The sequence below is a fragment of the Brachyistius frenatus genome, unplaced genomic scaffold (genome assembly GCF_029030835.1).
Source record: "Brachyistius frenatus isolate BFR_SWC_R1_liver_20210118 unplaced genomic scaffold, ASM2903083v1 Contig_39, whole genome shotgun sequence".
Classification (NCBI taxonomy): domain Eukaryota; kingdom Metazoa; phylum Chordata; class Actinopteri; family Embiotocidae; genus Brachyistius; species Brachyistius frenatus.
Window position 1 is genome coordinate 2835001 of NW_027210638.1, and position 23296 is coordinate 2858296.

General features: G+C 45.0%; 1 protein-coding gene across 3 annotated transcripts in view; it reads left to right on the forward strand.

Annotated features, from left to right (window-relative positions):
* The window catches only part of LOC138622890 (genetic suppressor element 1-like), a 39475-nt gene that overhangs the window by 9449 nt on the left and 6730 nt on the right, over positions 1 to 23296 (forward strand). The window contains exons 1-7 of one of the 3 annotated variants that reach the window (XM_069702033.1): positions 6113 to 6268; positions 15375 to 15554; positions 16798 to 16997; positions 19625 to 19791; positions 19916 to 20119; positions 20734 to 20889; positions 21891 to 22192. In XM_069702033.1, the coding sequence (XP_069558134.1) occupies positions 15377 to 15554; positions 16798 to 16997; positions 19625 to 19791; positions 19916 to 20119; positions 20734 to 20889; positions 21891 to 22192 (1207 nt within the window). In that variant the 5' untranslated portion in view covers positions 6113 to 6268; positions 15375 to 15376. Of the gene's footprint in view, positions 1 to 6112; positions 6269 to 13271; positions 13401 to 15374; positions 15555 to 16797; positions 16998 to 19624; positions 19792 to 19915; positions 20120 to 20733; positions 20890 to 21890; positions 22193 to 23296 lie in introns of those variants that run through there. The other 2 variants (XM_069702032.1, XM_069702031.1) reach the window with 2 other exon arrangements.

Genomic DNA, 23296 nt, shown 5'->3' on the forward strand with positions numbered 1-23296 from the left:
TGTTTTATGCATGATTCGATGGGTTCATACCTCAATTAGGAAAATATGAGATACTACAATTTGTAACAGAGGTCTGTGTAAATAAAAGAAAATAGACCGAGCAAAGTCCACCTGCTGATGAAGGTCACGTGAAATGATCAAAAGCCCCAGGACAGATACCAAATGGATGCGGAGGTTAGATTATTTTTTCAGATGCTGCTTCCAAGGTGAAGAATGAACTCTGAATGTTTTACGCCGACATGGCCATCGACTTAAATGGGTCAGAAAAATTGAAATTTAAACACCTACAATGTCATAATGACTGGTCAAAAGCTCCAGAATAACTGCTAAAGGGATCTTGAGGTGGATCTCCATTACTGTAGCCGGACTGTGTGGACATTAATCTGAAAACACTCGCGCTCTCTGACCCTTAAACATATTTCTTAAAATAAAATGATTCCCTTTAGATCATGCAAAATGTACAGCCGTACAAAAACACACGCATGCACATACACGTGCGCATACACACACACACACACACACACACACACACACACACACACACACACACACACACACACACACACACACACACACACACACACACACACACACACACACACACACACACACACACACACACACACACACACACACACACACGCCTGCTACTGTATCTGCTGCACAGATGGTAAAGGCAGCAGCCCCTTCACACAGACAAAGGGAAGGTAATTCTCTCTGCAGGACGTGAACAGAGCTGGAGCTGGAAAAGAGCAGCACACATCAACACTCCCCTCCCTGTTTCCTTGTCTCAGCCCCAGGCCAGCAAACATCACAGGAGTAAACTGACAATGTGTGTGTGTGTGCACAAACCTCTGTGTGTGTGTGTGTGTGTGTGTGTGTGTGTGTGTGTGTGTGTGTGTGTGTGTGTGTGTGTGTGTGTGTGTGTGTGTGTGTGTGTGTGTGTGTGTGTGTGCTGCTAAAATAGGCTTGAGGAGGAGAGACAGGAAAAATAAGAGAAGTGGGGAGAGGGAGAAAATGAGGGAGAGACAAAATGAAAAAGAGAGGGAGAGTGCAGAGAGGGAGGAGGTAATAAACAGGATTAGTGCTTATCTTTACAGCACTGTATGTGTGTGTGTGTGTGTGTGGGGGGGGGGTTGTGAGTGTCTGTGTGTTTGTGTGAGTTTGTGTGTGTTTTGCCTGAGGACAGAGTGACTGACTCCAGCATTACCTTTGCCAATGTGTCTCCATCCCCAGGTATCTCTTCTCTCTGGACTCCCTCTGCTTTGTGCTGGTACACACTGTACTCTGTGTGTGTGTGTGTGTGTGTGTGTGTGTGTGTGTGTGTGTGTGTGTGTGTGTGTGTGTGTGTGTGTGTGTGTGTGTGTGTGTGTGTGTGTGTGTGTGTGTGTGTGTGTGTGTGGGGGGGGGGGGGCATACATACTGTATGTGTGTGCGCGCGTGGGTATGCATGTGCCTCTACCAAAACCACAGTTATCCTCTGCGGACTTTGAGGCTGCGAGTTTGTTTGTGTGCAGAGGTGAAGGTAGAAATGTATACACGCTGTATGTGTGATGGGAGTGAATCTGTTCTGCAGTGTGGGGGGTTCGTGCACACTGTTTTGCATGATGATTGTGAACATACCACTGTACGCGCGTGTGTGTGTGTGTGTGTGTGTGTGTGTGTGTGTGTGTGTGTGTGTGTGTGTGTGTGTGTGTGTGTGTGTGTGTGTGTGTGTGTGTGTGTGTGTGTGCAGCTGCCTGAGGATAAAGAGTGCACTCATCTCCTTGTTGCTTCTGCAGTTTGTCTTCCCTGTCTTCACTGAATTGCCAATAAATCTCACTCCGGAGTGAGTGTATGCACATCTGTGAGAGAGTATGAGAGAATGCTCTGAAGGTGGATTTAGTTGCTATTATAATGCTTGTCCAGCCACGAAGTGCCATTGTATGTGACAGTGTTTCTGTTTGTAATCTCCTACCTGACCAGAGCTAACAGGCTGCTACAGCGTCTCTCTTTTGCTGGATGGGGAAGGAGGAATACATTTAAATAATCAGGGGTTTGGGTTCATGGCTGATATTATGCCTCGCTGCTTTTGTAAATGAGCATCTGTGTGTGTGTGTGTGTGTGTGTGTGTGTGTGTGTGTGTGTGCGCGCGCGTTAATGTGTGTGTGTGTGTGTGTGTGTGTGTGTGTGTGTGTGTGTGTGTGTGTGTGTGTGTGTGTGTGTGTGTGTGTGTGTGTGTGTGTGTGTGTTTATGTGCGAGCGAGTGCATCTGTTTTCAAAGACATCTGTGGATGTCTTGGTGGATTGTTCTTGAAGCAGTATCCCCAGCACTATTTCCTCCCTCACCAGAGATGAATAGACAGAGAAAGAGAGCAAGAGACAAACGGCGCACGTGCTTGTGTGTTTGTGTGTGGCTGTGTCTGCATACAAATGTGTGTATGCTTGCGTGTGTGATGGATAGAGGGCTTTATGAGAGAGGAATAGGCTAATGACCAGGTCTCCAGAGGCAGTAAGATTCCTGGAGCTATTACTGCTGGAGTTCATAATGGCCTCTGTGCTTGGCCTGCTTTACACGCTGCTTAATGGGGGATCCTATAGTCACACGGCCAAGTATAACCCACCTGGAGAATACACACCGTTGTGGGCTTTGACCCCAACACTGCACGCAAACACTCACAAAAACACACACCAGGAGGTTTAGCTTCTCTTTCCTGCACCTGCAGTTCACACACAAGCATTTGTACATTTTAGAGTTTATCCTTCTATCGCGCCCTCTCCCTCCCTCTCACGCCCACTCACACACACACACACACACACACACACACACACACACACACACACACACACACACACACACACACACACACACACACACACACACACACACACACACACACAACGCTATACAACCTCTATAGGTCACAAAGGATGGAGGTGAGACACCCACCTCAGAGTAAACTGAGAGTGTCTGCCTGCACTGCACAGCCAAACCATAAATCATGTCAGGCTACACTAGTCTCTGCAGACACACACAGACATACACACACACACACACACACACACACACACACACACACACACACACACACACACACACACACACACACACACACACACACGATCACTCCCCCTCTTTTTTCTCGTGTAGGTTTGAGTACAAGAGAAAGGGATTTGGGGATTATAGGGGAGCCTCACTTTTTTCTTTTCTTTTCCATTGCTTCCTTCAGTACTTGTTGTTTCCATAGAGAGAAAAGTAGGGAAGTAGGGGGCTGCTAATCTGTGTGCATATGTGTTTGCATGTGTGTGCGTGCGTGTGTGTGTGTGTGTGTGTGTGTGTGTGTGTGTGTGTGTGTGTGTGTGTGTGCACGTGTGTGTGTGCGTGTCTGTGTGTGTGTGTGTGTGTGTGTGTGTGTGTGTGTGTGTGTGTGTGTGTGTGTGTGTGTGTGTGTGTGTGTACACAAATGTGCATCTATTTTGTGCCTATGCAGGCGAGTGTGTGTGTGTGAGCATCTTTCATCACTGAATGGATCTCAGGGAAAGACTTGAAGGAGACAGTCTATTCATTGAGGAAAACATCAAGGCTGTTTGGTGGTACTGTGTGTCTGGCAACTTAGAAATGCACGACAGGAAGGAGAGGGTAGAAATGAAAAGTGAGAGGGAGGAGAAGGACGGACAAGGTAGAAATCTGCACTCTGAAGCGCAAATTGATGCAAAACAGCTGTTAAATAGCTGCAAAGTGGAGCAGCTGCATGGGAGACAAGGAGAGAGGGATGTGGAGATGAAGGGATGAACGATCAAGAAAGACACAGACAGAAAGGCCCATGGGAGATGTTGAAATATTAGACTAAATGAAGCAGGCTGAGAGAGCTTATAGCACATGATGACAGATAAATGTTGTTAAACATGTTAATGGCTTGATACTTCATATTGTATGTTTGTAAATTTAGTTAATATCTGGAGGAAATCATTAAAAATTCAGTGAAGTCAATGTAGCATGAATATTCGCTCCTCACATAAAACAGTGTTTTGTGTATTAAGCAACATTTTTACACTGGTGGTCTTATTAGAAAGTATTCTGAGAGATGTAATGCTATTCAATTAAAAAAAAAGAAAAAGAAAAGGACAGTTAAATAATATGATAACAACTTGTCAAGCTCAATTAAATTATTTAAGTAAATTACAGGTTTTGCTTTTAAATTCGCACAAATCAATATGTTTATATTAACAATCAGATCAAACGGTGACTGAGTATGTACCAGTCACATTAAGGGAGTTGCTTGTATTGAGAAACACAGAGACTTATCACCAATATCTGCAGTTCCGTCAGCTCTGTGGAGCATTTAGGTGTGATCCAGGTCGTTCTTTGAGTTTTCTTGCCCGCAACTCTCCTCTTATCAACCTGCTGCAGTATTGTTTGGCTTCATTTGACAGTTAGTGCACAGATACAGACAGGAAACCTATGAAAAACTGCAGAAGTTGCACTTATGTGGCTTAACCAAAAGGATATACTCTGGGCAACTGAGCAGGCAGCTGGTTAAAGTGAAAAGGCTCGCATGAATCCACTGTATGCTGCATACAACATGCCCTGCAAACAGGTGAACCCAGAGAGCACAGAGGAACATTTAACAGAGCAAGAGAAAGGCATTTTTATCAGGACTTTGTGAAGAAAAAAAAACAAGCCATGAGAAGCAGGTCGCCAAAAACACAAATCTAAATATATGCCAATGTTACTCAATTGAGTAATGTTCATCATAATGTTTTATGGCTTGCTGCACTGCCCCCAAGTGACTTTTTGGAGTCCTGTATACCCAAGTATACCCAAAAATTCTGTCACATCCAGTTTACCTGTAGATAAAGAATCACCTGCTCAAATAACCACGGAAATATAAATGACAATATGTACAATACTTAGCAGTGGCGGAAGAAGTATTCAGATCCACTATTCTACACTCTACTACAAGTATTACCAGCAAAATGTAGTTAAAGTATCAAAGTAAATGTATAAGGTCCCACTGACTAATATATTATTATATATGACATCATTAGATTATTAATAGTGAAGCATCAGTGTGTAAGCAGCATTTTAATGTTTTAGCAGCTGCTGGTGGAGCAAATATAAACTGCTTTATAGCCAGTTTTATAAACAGGGACAACAGATAAATCTGAGAGGCTGTCAGATGATTAATGGGAGAGGAAAGAAGAAAAAACTGAGTTCTGATCCATAAATCTGTTTTCAGTTTTTGGACTTTTTCTCTTATCCTTGATTTTTGCTCGGGTATTAGATTATTTGAACATTCATTGAAACAAAACCATGTGAGAAGTTTAGAGGGAAAATAATCTCTGTTTGGTGCAGCTGTTAACAACTCATCGACGTCTGAAATCTGACCCCGACTACACACTGCTTTTTGTAAGATGACAGAAGACAAAAAGGTTGAAAAACACTGGTTTAATCTTTAACAATGTGTTGGATTTTATAAGTTTGTAAAATCATCCTCTGTGTCAAATCTTCATTTGAAAAGAAATAAAGCTGTCAGATCAATGTAGAGGAGTAAAAGTAGGAACTAGCATCAGATGGAAATACTCAAGTGAAGTACAAGTATCTCAAAATTGTACTTAAGCACAGTACTTCAGTAAATGTACTTGAGCAGTTACTTTCTACCACTGGTGATTACACTTGTTGGATGTGGACTGCCAGCAATATTGAAGTACTGGGTATTTTTACACTGTGGTATTGTTTTTGGTAATGAAGATTTACAAGTTATATTGTTAATAACAGTAGTAGATCATGTTTATTAGCAGCAGCAGGAGCTCAGTATTATATTAGTTAAATTAGCCTGTTGGAGCTCCTCTGTTCTGTGTGAGTACAGTGTAACAGCAGGAGGAGCTGACTTGAACAGATCTGACTGTCTCCAGTGGACAGTAAACATGTCCAGGCCGTGAGGTATCAGCAGTCTGGGGCCACATCCTCCATCCCTTCATCCCTCCATCTCTCCGGGGAGCATCAGTGGAGCAGGTGCTCGCCCTCCTCCTTCTCCTTCTCCTCCTCCCCCTCCCCCATTCCCCTCCCCTCTCATACCCCGCCTCTCTCCCTCTTCTCTCTCTCTCTCTCTCTCTCCCTCTCTGAGGACAGTTAATGAGTTGTCCTTCTCCTTCACATAATCTCCACATCGGTGCGTGTTGTGCTGCCATCGCAGAGATCAAGCAGTATATCGCTCTGCGCAGAGCCGTCATTTATCTACGTGCAGAATGCGCAAAAACCGAGGATGTTGTTTCCTTTGGTGAGGCGGTAAGTTGTGTGCTTTTTGTTGTTATAGTAGCCCGAAAATGTCTTTGATTGCTTTGTTGTTTCCCGGAGTGAATGAAGCCATTTCATTTGTGCCTCTTTTCTGCTTTTAAAGTTGACAGTGGGTTGAGTTATTGCTATGATTTCGCCTGTGGCGCTGAGTTGTGGATTTATTCAATGACTTTATGGCTTCTTACAAAAAAATAAAAAAATAAAATAACCTCTCAATCTCTCGTTCCTGTTAGAGCTTTTACTTTGTAGTAGTCATACGTGCTTCCGTCTACTTTATGGTGTATTTTTTTCTTTTTTTGCGTTATGGCTATAATTGTTTATCTTTGATGTGTGTGGGCAGTTCTCTCCTCAGTTTGTGCTTCTTTTTTCATCTTTTTTGTCAACATCTAACGGATTGTTGGAAGTGAAACCGGAGCTATTTTTTTTAGATGAACTGAGGTAGGCTATAATACTCGGCTATAAGTGGGAAGTGTGACGTTGAATCAGTCGGTAATAATATGTGATCAGACAAGCGGGTTCAGCTTGACGGACAGTGTAAAAAAAAACCCAACAGGAGTAAACTGCTTCTGGTTTCCAGTTTTAAAATAAAAGTGTTAGCGTGTGTCACAGTGGAACAAATATACGGGGTAGTATTTAATTTGAAGGCTTAAGAAGTCTCTCGCTTTCCTCAGAATAACATTTGTAGCCTATATTAGCTTTTATATTCCCATGCAGGGGTCGCTGCATGCTCTTACTTTGAAGCCGGAATGATCCACTTCCTGTTTAACGCATTCAATCGCGTGTCTTGGCGCAGCTGCGTGAGGTGAGGCTCGTGAGCTGTTTGAGGTTCCTTGTTGTGTCTTTCTTGTCAAACTTGTCAGTGAACAAATACCTCACCTGTTTGTTCCTGGTCAACTTAATAGAGAGGAAGACAGACCTGAAAAACACCGCCAGTCTCCTCCATGATAGTTTCTCTCAGCACCCATGGGAGATAGAGGAGTCGCTCTTTAATCCGGGACCTTTAACAGTGACTGTATTGTTTGGCTGAGATAGATGCCGTCGGGCGCATTAGCAGCAGTCAAGCGGATCCCGTCGCTTTTGTGTGTGTACACAGCCCGCAGGTGGAGCTCGACACGCACACACACACACACACACACACGCGCGCGCACACACACACACGCACACACACACACACACACACACGCTCCATGCACCATGTACCATGTGCTGCTCCTGACCTGCCGTAGACCAGCTGCTCAGCAGGGGTTATTGAGTAAACCTCCAATCTCTTTAATTACCTCCTTCTCGTATAGATACTGTAAACCCAGACTCGACTGCTCATGGCTTCAGATTCACCTCAGTGCTTTTACATCTTTAAATGATTAAAAAAAAATAATAATAATAATAACTGAAGTTGTTAGCCAATTAACAATATTCATATTCATTCTGTGTGTCTTTGGTAGGCTTCTCATTCTTATTACTGTGATATGTTTTATCGCTTGTAGTTTTGCTGTCATAAGAGCTGAAACTTAATAGAGTTAATTAATTGACAAGAGTATTTTTATAATCACTTAAACAAAAACATTTTCTCCTTCCAGCCTCTTAAATAGGCTGTCACAATTCCACTATTTTTTTGTTGTTGTATTTTATTACTTCCTACAAGTTGGAAGTTGTTTTTGGTTATGTTTGTTTGATTGTTTTTTTGCAGAAAAACTACCAGTTTTACTTTCATGAAACTTGGTGGAAGGGTGTAGCCTGAGCCAAGTAAGAACCCATTAAATTTGGGAGCGGATCCAAATCAGAGGGCAGATCCACTTATCATTATAACATTCGGGCCTACTAAATGCTATATATGGTAAAATCCAGTAGATTTTTAGCAGTGACAAAACAAAGGTCATTCTAAAAATATGCCGACTTCATATCATAAGCCACATTCACTGGCACCAGTAATCCTCTGGGAAACACATGCACTTAAGATTTAATACAGCAAGTAATCTATATGGAGCACTGTGGGACAGGGAGGAGAGAAGCGAAACCGGTACAACAGCTGAGATGCAAAGCTTCAGCATATTTTGACATCATTTTAGTTTTGAAAATATATCCGGGCATACGTAGAGGTTGCAGTTGCAGATTTGCATATCAGAGAAGAGTGGACTGTTGGCCTTGATGGAGGTCTGCGCTCTCCGAATTTAAAACATTTGGACCTGGACCTGTGTTTGGACTGACTGTCTCCTTGAGTACCGGGAAACTTCCACATCTATTTTTTCGAATGAATCATCAAGAAATAAATGTTTTTAAATCATGGAAACAGCATCTACCTGACCTTATCTGTAGTATTGTTTTGTAGCTTAATAACGAGCAGTCAAAAGCAGGTACAAGCTGACACATGATAAGTCAAGTGGCAATGCCGCACGGCTTTTACCAAAATCTATATAGTGATGATATATTAGGAAATAATCCATCAAATCTATAAAATAACCCATTAAACTTCATTTTCTGAGAGACCTGGCCAACAGAATCAGCTCCCCTCTGATTTGCTGACCCAAGCTGCACTTTAAATGTAACTCTTTCAACACTATCATTGTTTACCACAGCGATAGTTGTTCTGCAGGTTTTCTTACACGCAGTTCAATTATACGCTGCACTTCCAAACACCTGCCTGACAGGAAAGTTTATGCGTGTCTATTAGTCTGCGTGTCCTCATACACCTTTGTGCAATGAGAGTGTGTCTATGTGTGTCGACGTCCCCCCCCCCCAACCCCTCCCTCCCCCCACTTCATGTTTACTCAGATGGTTGAGGTCTATAGCCACCACAGCGGTGTCGGCACCTGGTGAGCGCAGCCCGCCTCAGGCCAGAGGAGGAGTAACTGTGGCTGTCAACTGTCTGACACAACCCTCTGTATATACCTCTACCACCAATTCTGAACACGCACACGCACGCACACACACACACACACACACACACACACACACGCGCCACACTCGCACGCCACATAAAAACCTGCGGACAGGAGTCCGACGCAGCCGGGCGCCAAAACAAACTCAGACGGGGTAAGATTGGTTTGCCTCAGAATGTTTTATCTTTTTGCATCATCTCCGTATCAGAGAGGTGAGACCGAGCCACACGGCGAAGAAGAGATCGATGACAGAGGGGAAAAAAACAGAACGTAGCCGACGCGATGGGAGAGGCTGTCGAGTGAGAGGTAGGAGAGTGAAAAAGAGATAGGAGGAAATGACAAGGCAAAGAAATGATAACGCGGACAGATAGCGAAAATTGTGAGGCGTCCGAGTACAGCTGCTATTTATATCTTCTTTCTCTATCTGAAAGACAGTGACAAGATGCTTGTAGACAAGTACACTGATTAAAGAAATGGAGAAGGGGCCGGTGAAAGAGGAACAGCGCCCTGCAGCCAGGAGGGGGTGGAGAGAAAGGCCTAAAGTTCAGAGAAGAAGAGTTTTTCCAACGTAGCCCTGCCTCCTTTTCTGACAGATGACATTTCAGCTCTAAGCTGTGGCTGTGATAATTTATAGACCTTTCACTAACATCTTGACTCTGTTATGATTGCACAGTAAACATGGCTCTGCTCTGGCTGACTCACTGTAAAACATAAAACAGAGTAATGACTGTTACACTTCCCATACTTCCTCCATTATTTCTTATTGTGCTACAACTCTCTGCTCCAGTGTCTTTTTTGGACGCGCTTTGTGTTTTATTTTTGTTGTTGTTTTTTGCTGGAGGTGTTGGTTATTACAGTATCTGCTTTTTCTGCTCCATTTATCCCAGGACCATAAATGCGTGCTGGCTGTTTGGTCCCCAGGGGTCACATGCATATGTTTTGTGACGCACAATGCCCGAATCCTGAGTCAGCTAATTGTGTCTTTTCTTTTGCATGTATTTGCACAGACAGCCCGCATATGTGTGTTTCATTTGATGTCATTGTTCTGTCGGGGTTTTTTTTCTGGCGTTTCTGTTAATTTGTGTGCCGTCAGTGTGATCGCGAGTGTGTGAGATGCCAGAGTGGGAGTGTGTGTTCGTTGTTTATGGATTGTAAGAACGTGTTAAGTGTTTCTGTGCGAGCTGCAGAGTGACTGGAGCTAGTAAAGCCATTTAGCAGCCCCTGGAGTAACCCAGGAGACTGCTGTGTTGACGCCACTCTGACTGCTATTACAGACAAGTTTAAGAGGCTGTAAAACATTTGGCTACTTTTCCCTCTCCCTCTCCCCTTCCTTGTGTGTGTGTGTGTGTGTGTGTGTGTGTGTGTGTGTGTGTGTGTGTGTGTGTGTGTGTGTGTGTGTGTGTGTGTGTGTGTGCACTTGTCAGAGGAATTTGGAAAAGTCTGCCAGCTATTGTAACAACAACAGTAGCTGTTGTTGCGATTAGTATCAGCTGTAGAAGCCCAAATAATAATGTCTTAAAACTTAAATGGAGCATATTTTCTGCGAGTGCGTGATTGTGCGAGATCGACGCTTTGTGCGCCGACTCATTAATGGTCTAACGTTAGGTAACCGTTCATAAACACAAATGAGGATAGTCAATTTATTGTCTTAAGTGTTAACACAGGCGGCACTAAAACACACACACACACACACACACACACACACACACACACACACACACACACACACACACACACACACACACACACACACATGCCAGTGTGATGAGGGTTAATGAGTAGGTAGTGTGTTACAACCTCTTCTTCCATCCTAATGACCCATCCCTGCTTACACACACACACACACACACACACACACACACACACACACACACACACACACACACACACACACACACACACACACCTTGTGCTTTTTTTAATGAGCTGACGGGGCAGAGCAGATCCTCCCCTGCTGTCCTGACAGTCCCCCCTGAGTCGTGTGTGTTGTCTGTTTTTGTGTGTGAGTGAGCGAAAGTAAAAGAGGAGAGAGCGAGTCGCACAAAAAAAGGTGTTAAAGACGCAGGCCTCAACATGTCCGATATCACCTCCATCACGCCAAGCAGAATGCGATTGTGTATGTAGGTGTGTTGATGAATGGCGTCGCGCACGGATGTAATTTCCATTTTGGCAAAGCTCAGGGCAGGTTGTGTCTCTGGCTTAGTTCCAGCCGTGTCGGTGGCTTCAGGAGCCGGAGTGTCAGTCGGTCGATGGATCAGTGGTCAGCACTTTGGTCCGGGGTGAGATATTGGAAAAATTGGATGGATTGCAAAGAGATTTTGGGCAGACATTAATGGTCCCCTGACTTTTCATGGAGTGCCACCAGCAGGTCAGATTGCACACTTGTCCAACGCTCCGGTTCAAGACAGGACAGGTTAAAAATTTGGACCAAAAAAACAAACAGCCACCACCAAATTTAAAGATTAATGCTAACATGTACACAGCTGTGTTACATGTCAGGGCATTTTCAACACATGCGTGGATGCTGACGTGCTATCAAACGGGAGCATAAGCATTTATGCTCGCAGTAAATATGGTTAGCATTATGCTTTCTGCATTCAGCTCAAAACTGAGCCCAGAATATTTAGTCGCTGTTTACAAGCAGCAACCTACTGTGATGTCACCCATTGGTTGAGTGAGAACCTGAGGACGCTATGCCCGTCCAACTTTGTAGGAAACCTGACTGCACCCCAAGCCTGTCAATTAAACCATCATAGAGAGCCCTTAATATCTACTTAATTATGGGATTATATTCAGAAGAACCACAAGAACAAATTGGCGAATGCCACCGTGAAACTTATTGACTTTGTATTTTATGAGAGAAATAGATTTTTTTGGAGCCAGGCCCCGGTGGCCCTCAGTGGTATTGCACGTTAAGGCACTCCCATCACTATGCACTTTTTAATATACAGTCTATGGTTGTTTACAATTCATGCTAGTATTTCCAGCAATGTCAACATGTTTGTATATTTATAGTAATGTCAGTTGGTTGTTTACTTGTTTGTAACATGTTAACTGCATTCGTGTTGGCAATGCTAACGCTCGCACTCATCTCCAAGCGCGGTGAGGTTCAGGTGGCTGAAAACGTACACCGTCTGCTGCACAGAGGGTGAACCCTCGTGTTTTGGCCTGGCAACATCCCCAGGCCAAATTCACATGTTTTGTGCCCTGTTATTCATCTGAACACCAAGGTTGTCTCTCCATTTCTTCTTCTTCTTCTTCTTCCTTTTCTTCTTCTTCCTTTTCTCTCCCCCCCCCCCACCCCCCAACTGTTTTGTGATGTAATGAGCCTGACAACCTCACGGTGCTGCGAGCGCGGCCTTTTAGTCCTGTTTACTCATTCAGTCATCATTTAAAAAAAAAATAAAAAAATAAAAAAAAGATTTCTAGAGGGGGGGGTTGAATGTCTTAATTTGTATTTAGGTTCTGTTGTTTGTGTCATCCTCCAACCCGCTGCTGTGGAGGTCAGAGGTGAAAGGTGATAGGTCACTGTAAAAACCACCCCCGCCCCCCACCCCACCCCACCCAACCACCCACCCACCGCAGGACCCCCGTGTCCCAGAGCAGACAGAGCTGACTAACAGAGAGACAGAGTGATGGATGGAGGGTTAACACTACCCTCTACCACACACACACACACACACACACACACACACACACACACACACACACACACACACACACACACACACACACACACACACACACACACAGCTCAAATCACACATACACCCTCCCCGTCATCACCCTCCTCCTCCTTCTACTCATCCCTCTCCACCCCCTCACCCTCTCCCCCCCCCCCCCGCCACCACCGCGACCGCCGCCGCCACCCTCCCTCCCCAGAGTGCAAGCCAAAAGGAGGAAGGATGAAGGATGAAGAGAGAAAAGAAAACGACAGAGAGCACAGTTTGAGAGAGAGGAGAGCGACAGCTAAGGAGGGAAAATGGAAAGATAAAAAAGAGTGACAGAGAAGAGAGGAGTAGGAGGTAGGATGGAGAGGGTGATAGATGGGGAGGGAGAGGATGGAGGAGGGGGAGGGGGGGCGGTAGATGGAGAGGAGGAGTAGGAGGAGGAGGGGGAGGAGGGGGGGTGGATAGAAAGGAGGTCACGTGACCACGTAGCAGCTGCAAGGCTGAGAGGGAGAGAGTGAAAGAGTCTCACACAGGAGCAGAAAGACGACGAGCGGGAGGAGAACAGCAAGCGGGAGGGTGAGTGTTTGCATGTTTGTATTATGTACATATGCACACGCTAGAGCGTGTGTGTGTGTGTGTGCGTGCGCGCTCGCGGATGACACGGATAAGTATCAGAGGAATAGCCTGTAAGAAAAGATTGAAGGAAGAAGGAAGAAAGAAAGCAAGAAACAGAGAGGAGATTATGTGTGTTGGCTTTTGTTAAATAAGCTCCAGTATGCTGAGATAAACGAGAAACAGAGAGAGAGAGAGAGAGAAGAGAAGAGAGAGAGACGGGGAGGAAAGAGTGAGAGAATGGAGGGGAGGGAGGGAGGGAGGGAGAGAAGGAGTCGATAGAAACTGTCTTATCATCTCTCCCTTGACTGCTGGGCTCAGCAGAGACAGAGATATGGACACACACACACACACGCACGCACGCACGCACACACGCACACGTTCACGCGCGCGCTCGCGGGCTGTCAGGATCTGAGCTTTTACTCTCTCTTCATCTCGCTTTTCTTTTCTATCCGATTCTACAGTTTCACTTTCAATTAGCCTGTAAAGACACGTAAATAAAGACATGTGTGAAGCCGCGGAAGTAAGGAAAGCAGCATAAATAAGGAAACCTGGAAAAAGAAAACGTATACACGAGTTGTCTATAAAAGCAGTTCGGATGAAAGAAGCTGCAGGACATGTTGTGGTCTCGCGTTGTGTCAGCTGGCAGGCTCATAAAACCTGGAACCGTTTTTTTTTTTTTTTTTTAATACCGTCATCATATTCAGTTTTAATTGCTGTTGTTTTTTTTTTTTTTTTTTTTGTATATTTAGGACGTACAATACACCCAGGTAACCTCTGGCAACCTCTTGTTTGTTTCCACTTGACGTAAGATGCGGCCACCCTGCACTTCATACATGTTCTTTCTCTCACTTCTTCTGCTTCCTCTGTTGCATTGTTTGCCCACGTGTGCGGCAGGTAGATGAAACGAGCCAACCCGACATCTGTAAATATGACATTACTGGTACTTTTTTTTTTTTTTTTTGGGGTACTAAAACGCTGGGAGCTGGGAGTGCTCTTTATTCTTTCAACATTGTCAGCGTGACGAGCTGAACGTTCAATAAATGGTGTTCAGCGTGTGCCTCTTTTGAAATGTTTCACGAGTGTGTTTTAACTGCTTTGCCTCTTTTGTTTGTTCTTGCGGTCTTGCGTGTGTTTGTGTGTGATTTAAAGGTGTTTGTGTGACTGCGCGTTGTGTTGGTAATGAGGTCATTGCTGTAGCAGGCAAAGGGGGGGGGGGGGCTGCCGGGCTAATTCCAGCTGTAATTAACATTAGCGGGTCAGTGCGAGGGTAAAGGGTGAAGACAAAGGTTAGTCTCACCGTGTTTGCTCTCCGAGTGTCCACTGTCCAGCAGACATAGGTGTCGGTTATGAGTGTGGCTGTTTATTTGTCTGTGTTGCATGTTTGTATCAGAGAGGGTGTAAAAAAAAAAAAAAAAAAAAAAATGTTGGGATACCTAATAATAAGGTTTGCGTGTGGACTCTCCCGAGGTCTTAAGATGTGTTGACTGGCTCCCTTGAGGAAATGGACATGTGTGCACTCGTGTGTGTGATTTGCTATTAGGGTCACCGCTCTATCTGACACAGCTCCACTCCCTCCACTCTTGTCTCTCGCGGAGCACAGTGAGGGCACACGCGTGGGTCAGCGTTGTGCACTCACTCGCTATCCGACACAGAAGCACGCACACACACACACACACACACACACACACACACACACACTTGTCAGTTGAGTTTTATTCATTCATCAAAAATAAGATGTGTTCAAAGACTCGGTGCTTTTTCTTGCAAACTGACACGAAGCACACAAATCCTCTGTGGAAATGGGAGTTATTGAACTCTCCTCGGTTGGCAGAGGCGTCACGGCGTTTGTGACGAGTGCATTGTGCAGTGTTTTATTCTAAAGATATCAAAATGATAAAGTTCCTTTCCTCACATCTTTCTTCCCACTTTCCTCAGGTATGAACCATGAGTCCAATAAATCACCATCATTAGGAATGATCTCCACGGCAACGCGCACCACGGCTACAGTCAGTCCCCTCAGCCCACTAACCAATGGGAACGCGGTTGCCCAGTCTGCAAACTCCGGATTCGCTGCTGCCCTACGTAAACTGGCCAAACAGGCGGAGGATCCCAGAGGTGAGTGATGATCTAATCTCCCTAAAAAAAAAAAAACCCAGGGCGCACGCACGCACGCACACACACACACACACTTCTTTGTTGGTCTCACCCAAAAACAGCCTCTACTACAGGCGTCAGGTGAGAAGGTGAGACATATAACACCTTATTTAGTGAGCTTAGAGGTGCTGGGAGGTGGATTTTGTTACTTTTGGACAGATCCAGCCTTTGGTCTCTGCCTCCAGTCTACGCTGATAGCGGGTGCTTCATATTTAGCATACAGACATGAACGTGTTATCATTCTAATCGTCTAAAACCCGTCATAAAGGGAAACAAGTTTTTTGTCAAAATGGGAACGAGGTATAAACGACTGACAATTGGACAACGCACTGCCAGTGATAGCGTGAGAAGATCATTTCACAGACCAAGGTTGTACTTTGTGGTTTAACGTGAAATGTGTTACTGCCTGGTAGCTCTTCGTGTGTGTGTGTGTGTGTGTGTGTGTGTGTGTGTGTGTGTGTGTGTGTGTGTGTGTGTGTGTGTGTGTGTGTGTGTGTGTGTGTGTGTGTGTGTCTCCTCCCTCAACTCCTTGGTGTCCTAATGAAGGTGTTGGATAAGAGCTGACCTATTCTGACCTCTCCCTCTCTGTCTCTTCCTTCATTCGTTTCCATTCATCTCCTAATAATGAGAATCTAATTACAGCCAATTATAACAAGCTCTCCCTTCTCTGTCCCCCCTCTCTCCATCACTATCTCATTTTCTCTCTCTTTCCCTTTCTCATTATTTCTCTCCTCCTTTCAGTCTCTGGTTGTGTTTCTGTGTGTGTGTATTGATTAGTGATGGTTACAGTAATAGAGTAATGCCAGAGTGAATGTTACAGACAACACACACATAGTCGACCACATTTAACACTTCCCCTTTGCTGTGTCACACCTAGTATCTTTTCTTTAACACATTCATTTATGACATCCTTTTTTCACGCTCTCTGATTTTTGTCCTTTTTCATCACACGCACACTTTCATCTTGTGTCCTTTCCCTTCCTGTATCTTTTTACTCTCTCCTTTATTTCAGTCAAATTTTTTTTTTCTCCAGAAAGCCTTTCATCAAAGTCAGTTGACTTTGTCACACTGACAAAAAAAAAGAAGTTATTTTGTCACAGGAGGATTGTTTGATGCCGAAATCGTTTTAATCTGATGAGCCGGACGTTTATTCTTGCCTCTCTGGCTGTCATTCATCGCCTCTCCTCTCTCCTCCTCTCCTTAGGTTCTGCCCTCAGCGGTGAGCCGTCTCCAGTCTCTTCCCCTGCCACCAGCCACAGCTCACCAGTCACCACCCCTAAGCGGGGCTCATTAGGGCCCCTCTTGGGCCAGAACAGGGGCCACAGTGTCCCCGGCACCCCTCCGGTCGTCACCATTGCCCCCACCAAGACCAGCAACGGCCTGTGGAGGGCCGACGGGCGACAGGTAAGAGATGTCATTTGTCAAACTGTTGTACCTGCTGGTGTTGCAGACCAGACATCTGCTGCTCCTCCCTCTTTGTGAGTCTGTACTTTTTGTTCCCTCATCTTGCTGGTCTCTCCTCTTCTCTCTCTCAGCTCAGATGAGTGCTCTGTCTCTCTCTCTCTGTCTCCTTTATCTGTCCTGCTGCTGCTTCTTCCATTAAAGAAATAGTCCCAGTGCTTGTGACCATCCAGCTGTCAGAACCAGCCATCCAACCTTTTCTTTTTTTCATTTACCCCTTGCTGTCTTGCCTCACTCTTTCATTTTCATGCTCTCACCCCTATGCCTCACCCCTCCTTCCTCTCGCTAATCAGTCCGTGTCTTTTTCAGCAACACATGAGGGGTTTGTAAAGAAACACTGGAGGCTGCAGAGACTGGCACCTATTGTGTTCAGCTTCCTGCAGTGTTTGTGTGTATGTATGTGTGCTCATATGTGTGTGTGTGTACTTGACCCTTCACCACAGAAGGCTTAGGATGTGAAGAGGGACCTGTGTGTGTGTGTGTGTGTGTGTGTGTGTGTGTGTGTGTGTGTGTGTGTGTGTGTGTGTGTGTGTGTGTGTGTGTGTGTGTGTGTGTGTGTGTGTGTGTGTGTGTGTGTTTGCTTGCTTGCTTGTGGGTGTGTGAGTGAATTTAAGCTGGGGCAAGGAACCAGGCCCCTCACACAAAGCAGGGGTTAGCCCCCACAGTGGCCACTTCCCCCTGGATCAGAGCTGCCTTTCTCCCCCTTCACAAAGACCACTCTGTGGCTCTGCTTGCCTGGGGCTCTCATTCAGACATTCAGGGAGAAAAAAGGAGGGAGGGAGGCAGGAAAATAGAGAATAGGATGTTAAGAAAGGAGGGGAGGGAGAGAGAGAATGAGCAGGAGCGCAACAGAGTGAGGGGCTTTAAAGCTTTTTGTAAATTCAGTATTTGTCCTTACTGTGCAGCGTGTCCTAGAGCAGAGACAGACAGAGCACAGGACAATTTAAGCAAAAGACTGTGTGTGTTTATTGCTGTGTCTGTGAAGGCCATTGGTTGTCTGCGGGGTCAGAGGTCAAGGAATGTGATGGCTGCTCTCCAGACCCTCCATGTGTCGCCATCCCTTCTCAGTGGAGTTTGCTGAGTGAGTGAGTGAGCGAGTGAGTGAGTGAGGGAGCTAGAGAGTGAGTGAGTGAGGGAGCGAGCGAGCGAGAGTGAGAGAGTTCATCCCACATTTGAATCTGATTTCCATCATTGACTTATCCAAAACTATTCAAACATATTTAAAGCAGATATTTTACTCCAACTCAAGTGTTGGTCATTTGTTTTTGGTTTGTCCATGGTCAGCCCGACCTGCACTGCTGTCTGTTGCTGTAGCAACAACATATGACACATTAGTGGAAATGTATGTATTTTTCTCATTATTATACAACAGCAGAAGGCTTCCTGGCAGCTTTTCTTCTTTATACTGGAATAATCAATGTCCGCAAAGACCTTTTCCATTATGTCGCTTTTCAGGGTTAAAATTGAGAATAATTTTGAATATTTAGCCTGTAGTAGTATGGATGGCAGTGTCGGTCTGTTGGTCTGTCAGCTGGTCCATCACACCACTTTGGTGAAATATCTCAATAACTATTGGTTGAACCAACTTTTATTTGTGCAGACATACATCCCTTGAGTATCAATCCTAACACCTTCAGTGACCCTCTCACTTCTCGTTTGTTGCCGTTTTCAGGTCTAAACTTTGTTACTTTGGTTTAAGATCAGCATCCTGCAAAACAAATGGCATCCCCATCAGTTTCAGCTGTGCTTTGATTTTAATGACGTTCTGTTAATACTAGCGTGCTAACAACTAAGGTGATAAACATAGTAAACATTACACCTGCTAAACATCAGCGGGTTTGAATTGTTACCATGCGCATAGTGATGTTAGCATTTAGCTCACTGGCACACAACCTCACATGGCTGTAAACATGGCTGTTAAGTCTTTGACTTGTTTAAGATTTTCTTTTGGCATTTTTCACTTTTAGTTTGAAGAGAGAGTAGAGTAATGACACATGACGTATTGTGCAAACTGGGACATATCCAAGCCCATCTTTGCCAGCTTTGCCTCCTATTGTACGCTGTACTCATATGCAAGTTTGGAAAACGTCCTCTTTCGTCATGCTGGTGATTTAAAGGTTGGAATTTTTCTATATGTAATAAAGGATCAGATGTAGTGTGGTGGCGACCAAATCCTTCTAGTGAGAGAGAGAGAGAGAGTGTGAGTGTGAGTGATGAAGGAGAGAGCAGTTGGCCCGATATTAGGATCATCTTTGTGCTTTGATCTTGACCTGTTGTGACATATCAGACCCACTTTTCCACTCCGCTGAGCCGCTGGGTGCAGCTCGGAGGTTTTTACCCAGTCGCGCTCCATCTCATTTCTCGCTTCTCTTTTCCTGAACTTTTTTCTGCTCAGTTTGAATCTAACACACACACACACACACACACACACACACACACACACACACACACACACACACACACACACACACACACACACACACACACACACACACACACACAATCATCACAAATACACACCGTACTATCGGCTCTCACACTGTCTGTGTGACTCTCTGCCTCCTTGTCAGGTTGAGCCGAGTGTTCAGGGACTCGGTAGGGAGCGGGTGGGAGCTGAGAACACCCAGCCACAGCAGGATAAGAGAACTCCACCCATCCCTTCAACTCACCCACTGGCTCACTCCTTTGGCCTCACCCACGGCAGCATCATGCAAGATCCCCGAATACAGAGCATCAGGCAAGTGCAGCACACACATGTACTGTGTGTACATAAAAGTAAAGTCAATGTTTTTGATTAAAACCCTTTCATACAGAACTCCTTTGAAACCTTGATGAAACAATACTGTGTGCTTGTTCTGCAGTTTGCCGGGACAGATGCACCCTGTGGTTCCCTCGGGTGCTGTTCCAGAGGAATACCTGAGAGCACTGCGGCCTTTCGCCAACTCAGATGACCTCAGACTGACCTCTCTGCCCCTGAGTCTTGACCCTGCTGCTGCTGCCCATGCCGCCGCGGCTGCTGCTTACTATCATCCTGCCTACCTGCACCACCCCCTGTCCTTACCGAGGTGACAATACAACATCAAACTCTCACGTCCTGTCGGGCCTCGACATACATGTAGTCACTCATACAACTGCCATCCAGCTATTTACCTATCACCCATCCATAACTTTACAGACACACACCTATTAACCAACCTGTGTTTACTGACCATTTAAGGTTAAAGTGCCACACGACAGACACCAAGGAAAAGCAAAGCAAAAACAAACATGTATGTAATTCATAGAGAAGGTACAAAAGTGTTTTGCATAAATGGTAAATGGTTTGCACCTATACGGCGCTTTATCACTTGAGAGGCCTCAAAGCGCTTTACAGCTTGCCTCCCTTTAACACACATATTCACATACAAATGACGGCAAAGCTGCCATGCAAGGCGATTACCTGCCATCGGGAGCAACCTGGGTTTTTAGTGTCTTGTCCGAGGACACTTCAGCATGTGCCACTTCTCTGCATCTGTGTGCAGACATATGTCTATACTTGCTGAAAACCCTGTAACAGTTCCTACAACCATCATCATCCTTTCATTTTGCCTGCAGTGGTTGCTTTCGTTTATCAAGACCATAACCCTCATTTCCTCGCAGATACTGTGTGGTCTGACTGGTTTTCCTTTATCTCTCTCAGGATGGAGGAGTCTCTGTGTCTTTCTGCGCTACGATCGCAGTTCTACTCTGTGCCTGCAGGAGGCGCTTTCCCTCCTCTACATCCATCTGCCCTGCACTTGCACCTGCCTGGAGGCCGCTACCCAGGAGAGCTAAACCACAACGCACTGTCTGAGAGGTAATGCCCTTTGTTTGTTCTTTCTTACTTTCTTTCTTTCTTTCTTTCTTTCTTTCTTTCTTTCTTTCTTTCTTTCTTTCTTTCTTTCTTTCTTTCTTGCTTTCTTGCTTTCTTCCCTCCCTCCCTCTTTGTCTGCAGGGTGGTGTAATCTCTCTCTGCTGGATAGGCACAGGTTGCTGAGTGTGTGATATTTTTAGCACACACCCCACAGTGCCTCCTATACACTCACCACATACACACACACACACACACTGCCCTTCACACACTCACCGTATATGCCCATACACATGCATATGCAAGCCAGTGCACACATAAAATCTCATAAGCGGGAAGTGTTGTTTACCCCCTCTTAGTCTCTCTCCTTTTTCCTTTAGTGCAGTTTGACAATACACATTGTTTCCCTGTGGCATAATGCAGGGGGGAAATGTTTGTGTTTGAAATGGATGGTATTTATCATCTGCTTCTGTAATGGCTCCTGCATATCTTGTTGGTTTGTTTGTGTGCTATTGATTGCTGGTGAATGTGTTCTGTTGTATGCGTGTGTGTGTGTTTGTGTCATTTTCCTGTGGATACCTATTAAGTGTTCATCTGCTCTTGCTCAGTCATGCTGTGTATGGATTATTTTCCTCATGGTAAATGGTGTGTGTGTGTGTGTGTGTGTGTGTGTGTGTGTGTGTGTGTGTGTGTGTGTGTGTGTGTGTGTGTGTGTGTGTGTGTGTGTGCGCATATCTGCTTGTGTTTCTGCGAGCGTGTGTGTGTGTGTGTGTGTGTGTGTGTGTGTGTGTGTGTATGTTTTAGGAGATATGTTTGTGAGGTTCACCAGTGTGTGGTTAATATCTGCCTCATGTTGGGTGTTGCATCTCTCACCTTCTCCCCTTGTGTGTGTGTGTGTGTGTGTGTGTGTGTGTGTGTGTGTGTGTGTGTGTGTGTGTGTGTGTGTGTGTGTGTGTGTGTGTGTGTGTGTGTGTGTGTGTGTGCATACTTGTCAACCTCCCCCACAGGCTACAGATGGAGAATGAGCTCCGCCAGCGAGAGAGAGAGCAAGAGCGTGAACGAGAGAAAGAAAGGGAGCGCGAGGCCGGGCTGGAACGAGAGCGGGAGCGGGAGAGAGAGAGAGAGCGGGAGGAGGAGAGGGAGAGGGAGCGTGAGAGAGAGCTGGACAGACAGAAGGAGAGGCAGAGGGAGAGACAGCAGCAGATGGTCAGAGCGGCGGAGAGCCACTACCTGGCTGAGCTGCAGGCTCGGAGGGCACCACCGGAGGACAGGGCCCGGCCAGGAGAGAGGCTGACCCTGAACAGAATGGGTACCTACACATGAACACACACACACACACACACACACACACACACACACACACACACACACACACACGCACGCACGCACGCGCAACCACACAGACACCACACGTGTGCTCATGTGTGTGTGTGCGCGCACATGCAGGTGCATAGACAACCAGATGCCCAGAGTTTAGGAGACTGCATGATTTATGCTAATCTATTGTGAGTACAGTTGGATTATTATTCTGTGTAAATCAAAGGAGAAAGAAGAGCTCAGAATATCATTTAAATCATCAGTAGAATTTCATTTGCACTTCTATCACTTGTAATTTCCCTTTACCTGCATGTTGGTTAGGTTGATATGAAATTTGTCCGGAAAATGTATGACCTCAAAAGAGAAGTCTCGGGTCAAAATCTTACACAAGATGTCTCCTTAATCTAGTCTAAGGCAGACTCTTGTGAAATTCCTGAGCATAGTCACATTTCCTGCATGTGAAACACTTCTGGTTACAGTGACCTTATGATATCTGCACGATTGTTCTTAGCTGTACGAAGCTTTTGCTATCTTTTTAGTGCATTTCCTTGTACTAGATTGACATTCCCATTATTGTAAAATGAATGAAGCGCAGAGGTCGGTAATGTCAAAGCAGTGAACTAACTTCTAAATTAAACTTCTTTCATGGCTCTTATTGCATTTTATGAAGAGGTAACCTGAAATTTTCTCAGGTGATTTCTTTTTTCTTTAATTTCAGCCAGTTGAGACACCTTTAAAAATAAAATTAAAAAAAATCTAATCTCTTTCTTGCATCCAAAATGTCATTCTCCAATAACAGCAGAATCCTCAAAATATTATGTTTTGTATTTTATTGTGGATTATCATGAACACTGCTGCCTTTTAAATGGAACAGTATGATCTGTTGGGTATAACTGTGGATTACAGTTCTGCAACAAGTACATTTCAAGTTAATGCATTAAAACTTAATGAACTCAATGCCGCATTCACACAAAAAACAATTGTCCATCGTTGTGCAAAAAAACTGCATGTGACATGTGTAATGGTGTCTACATAAATCCAATGAATATGTCTTTTCTAGTTTATACGTGATTCGTTTTTTTCTCATCCAAATGTC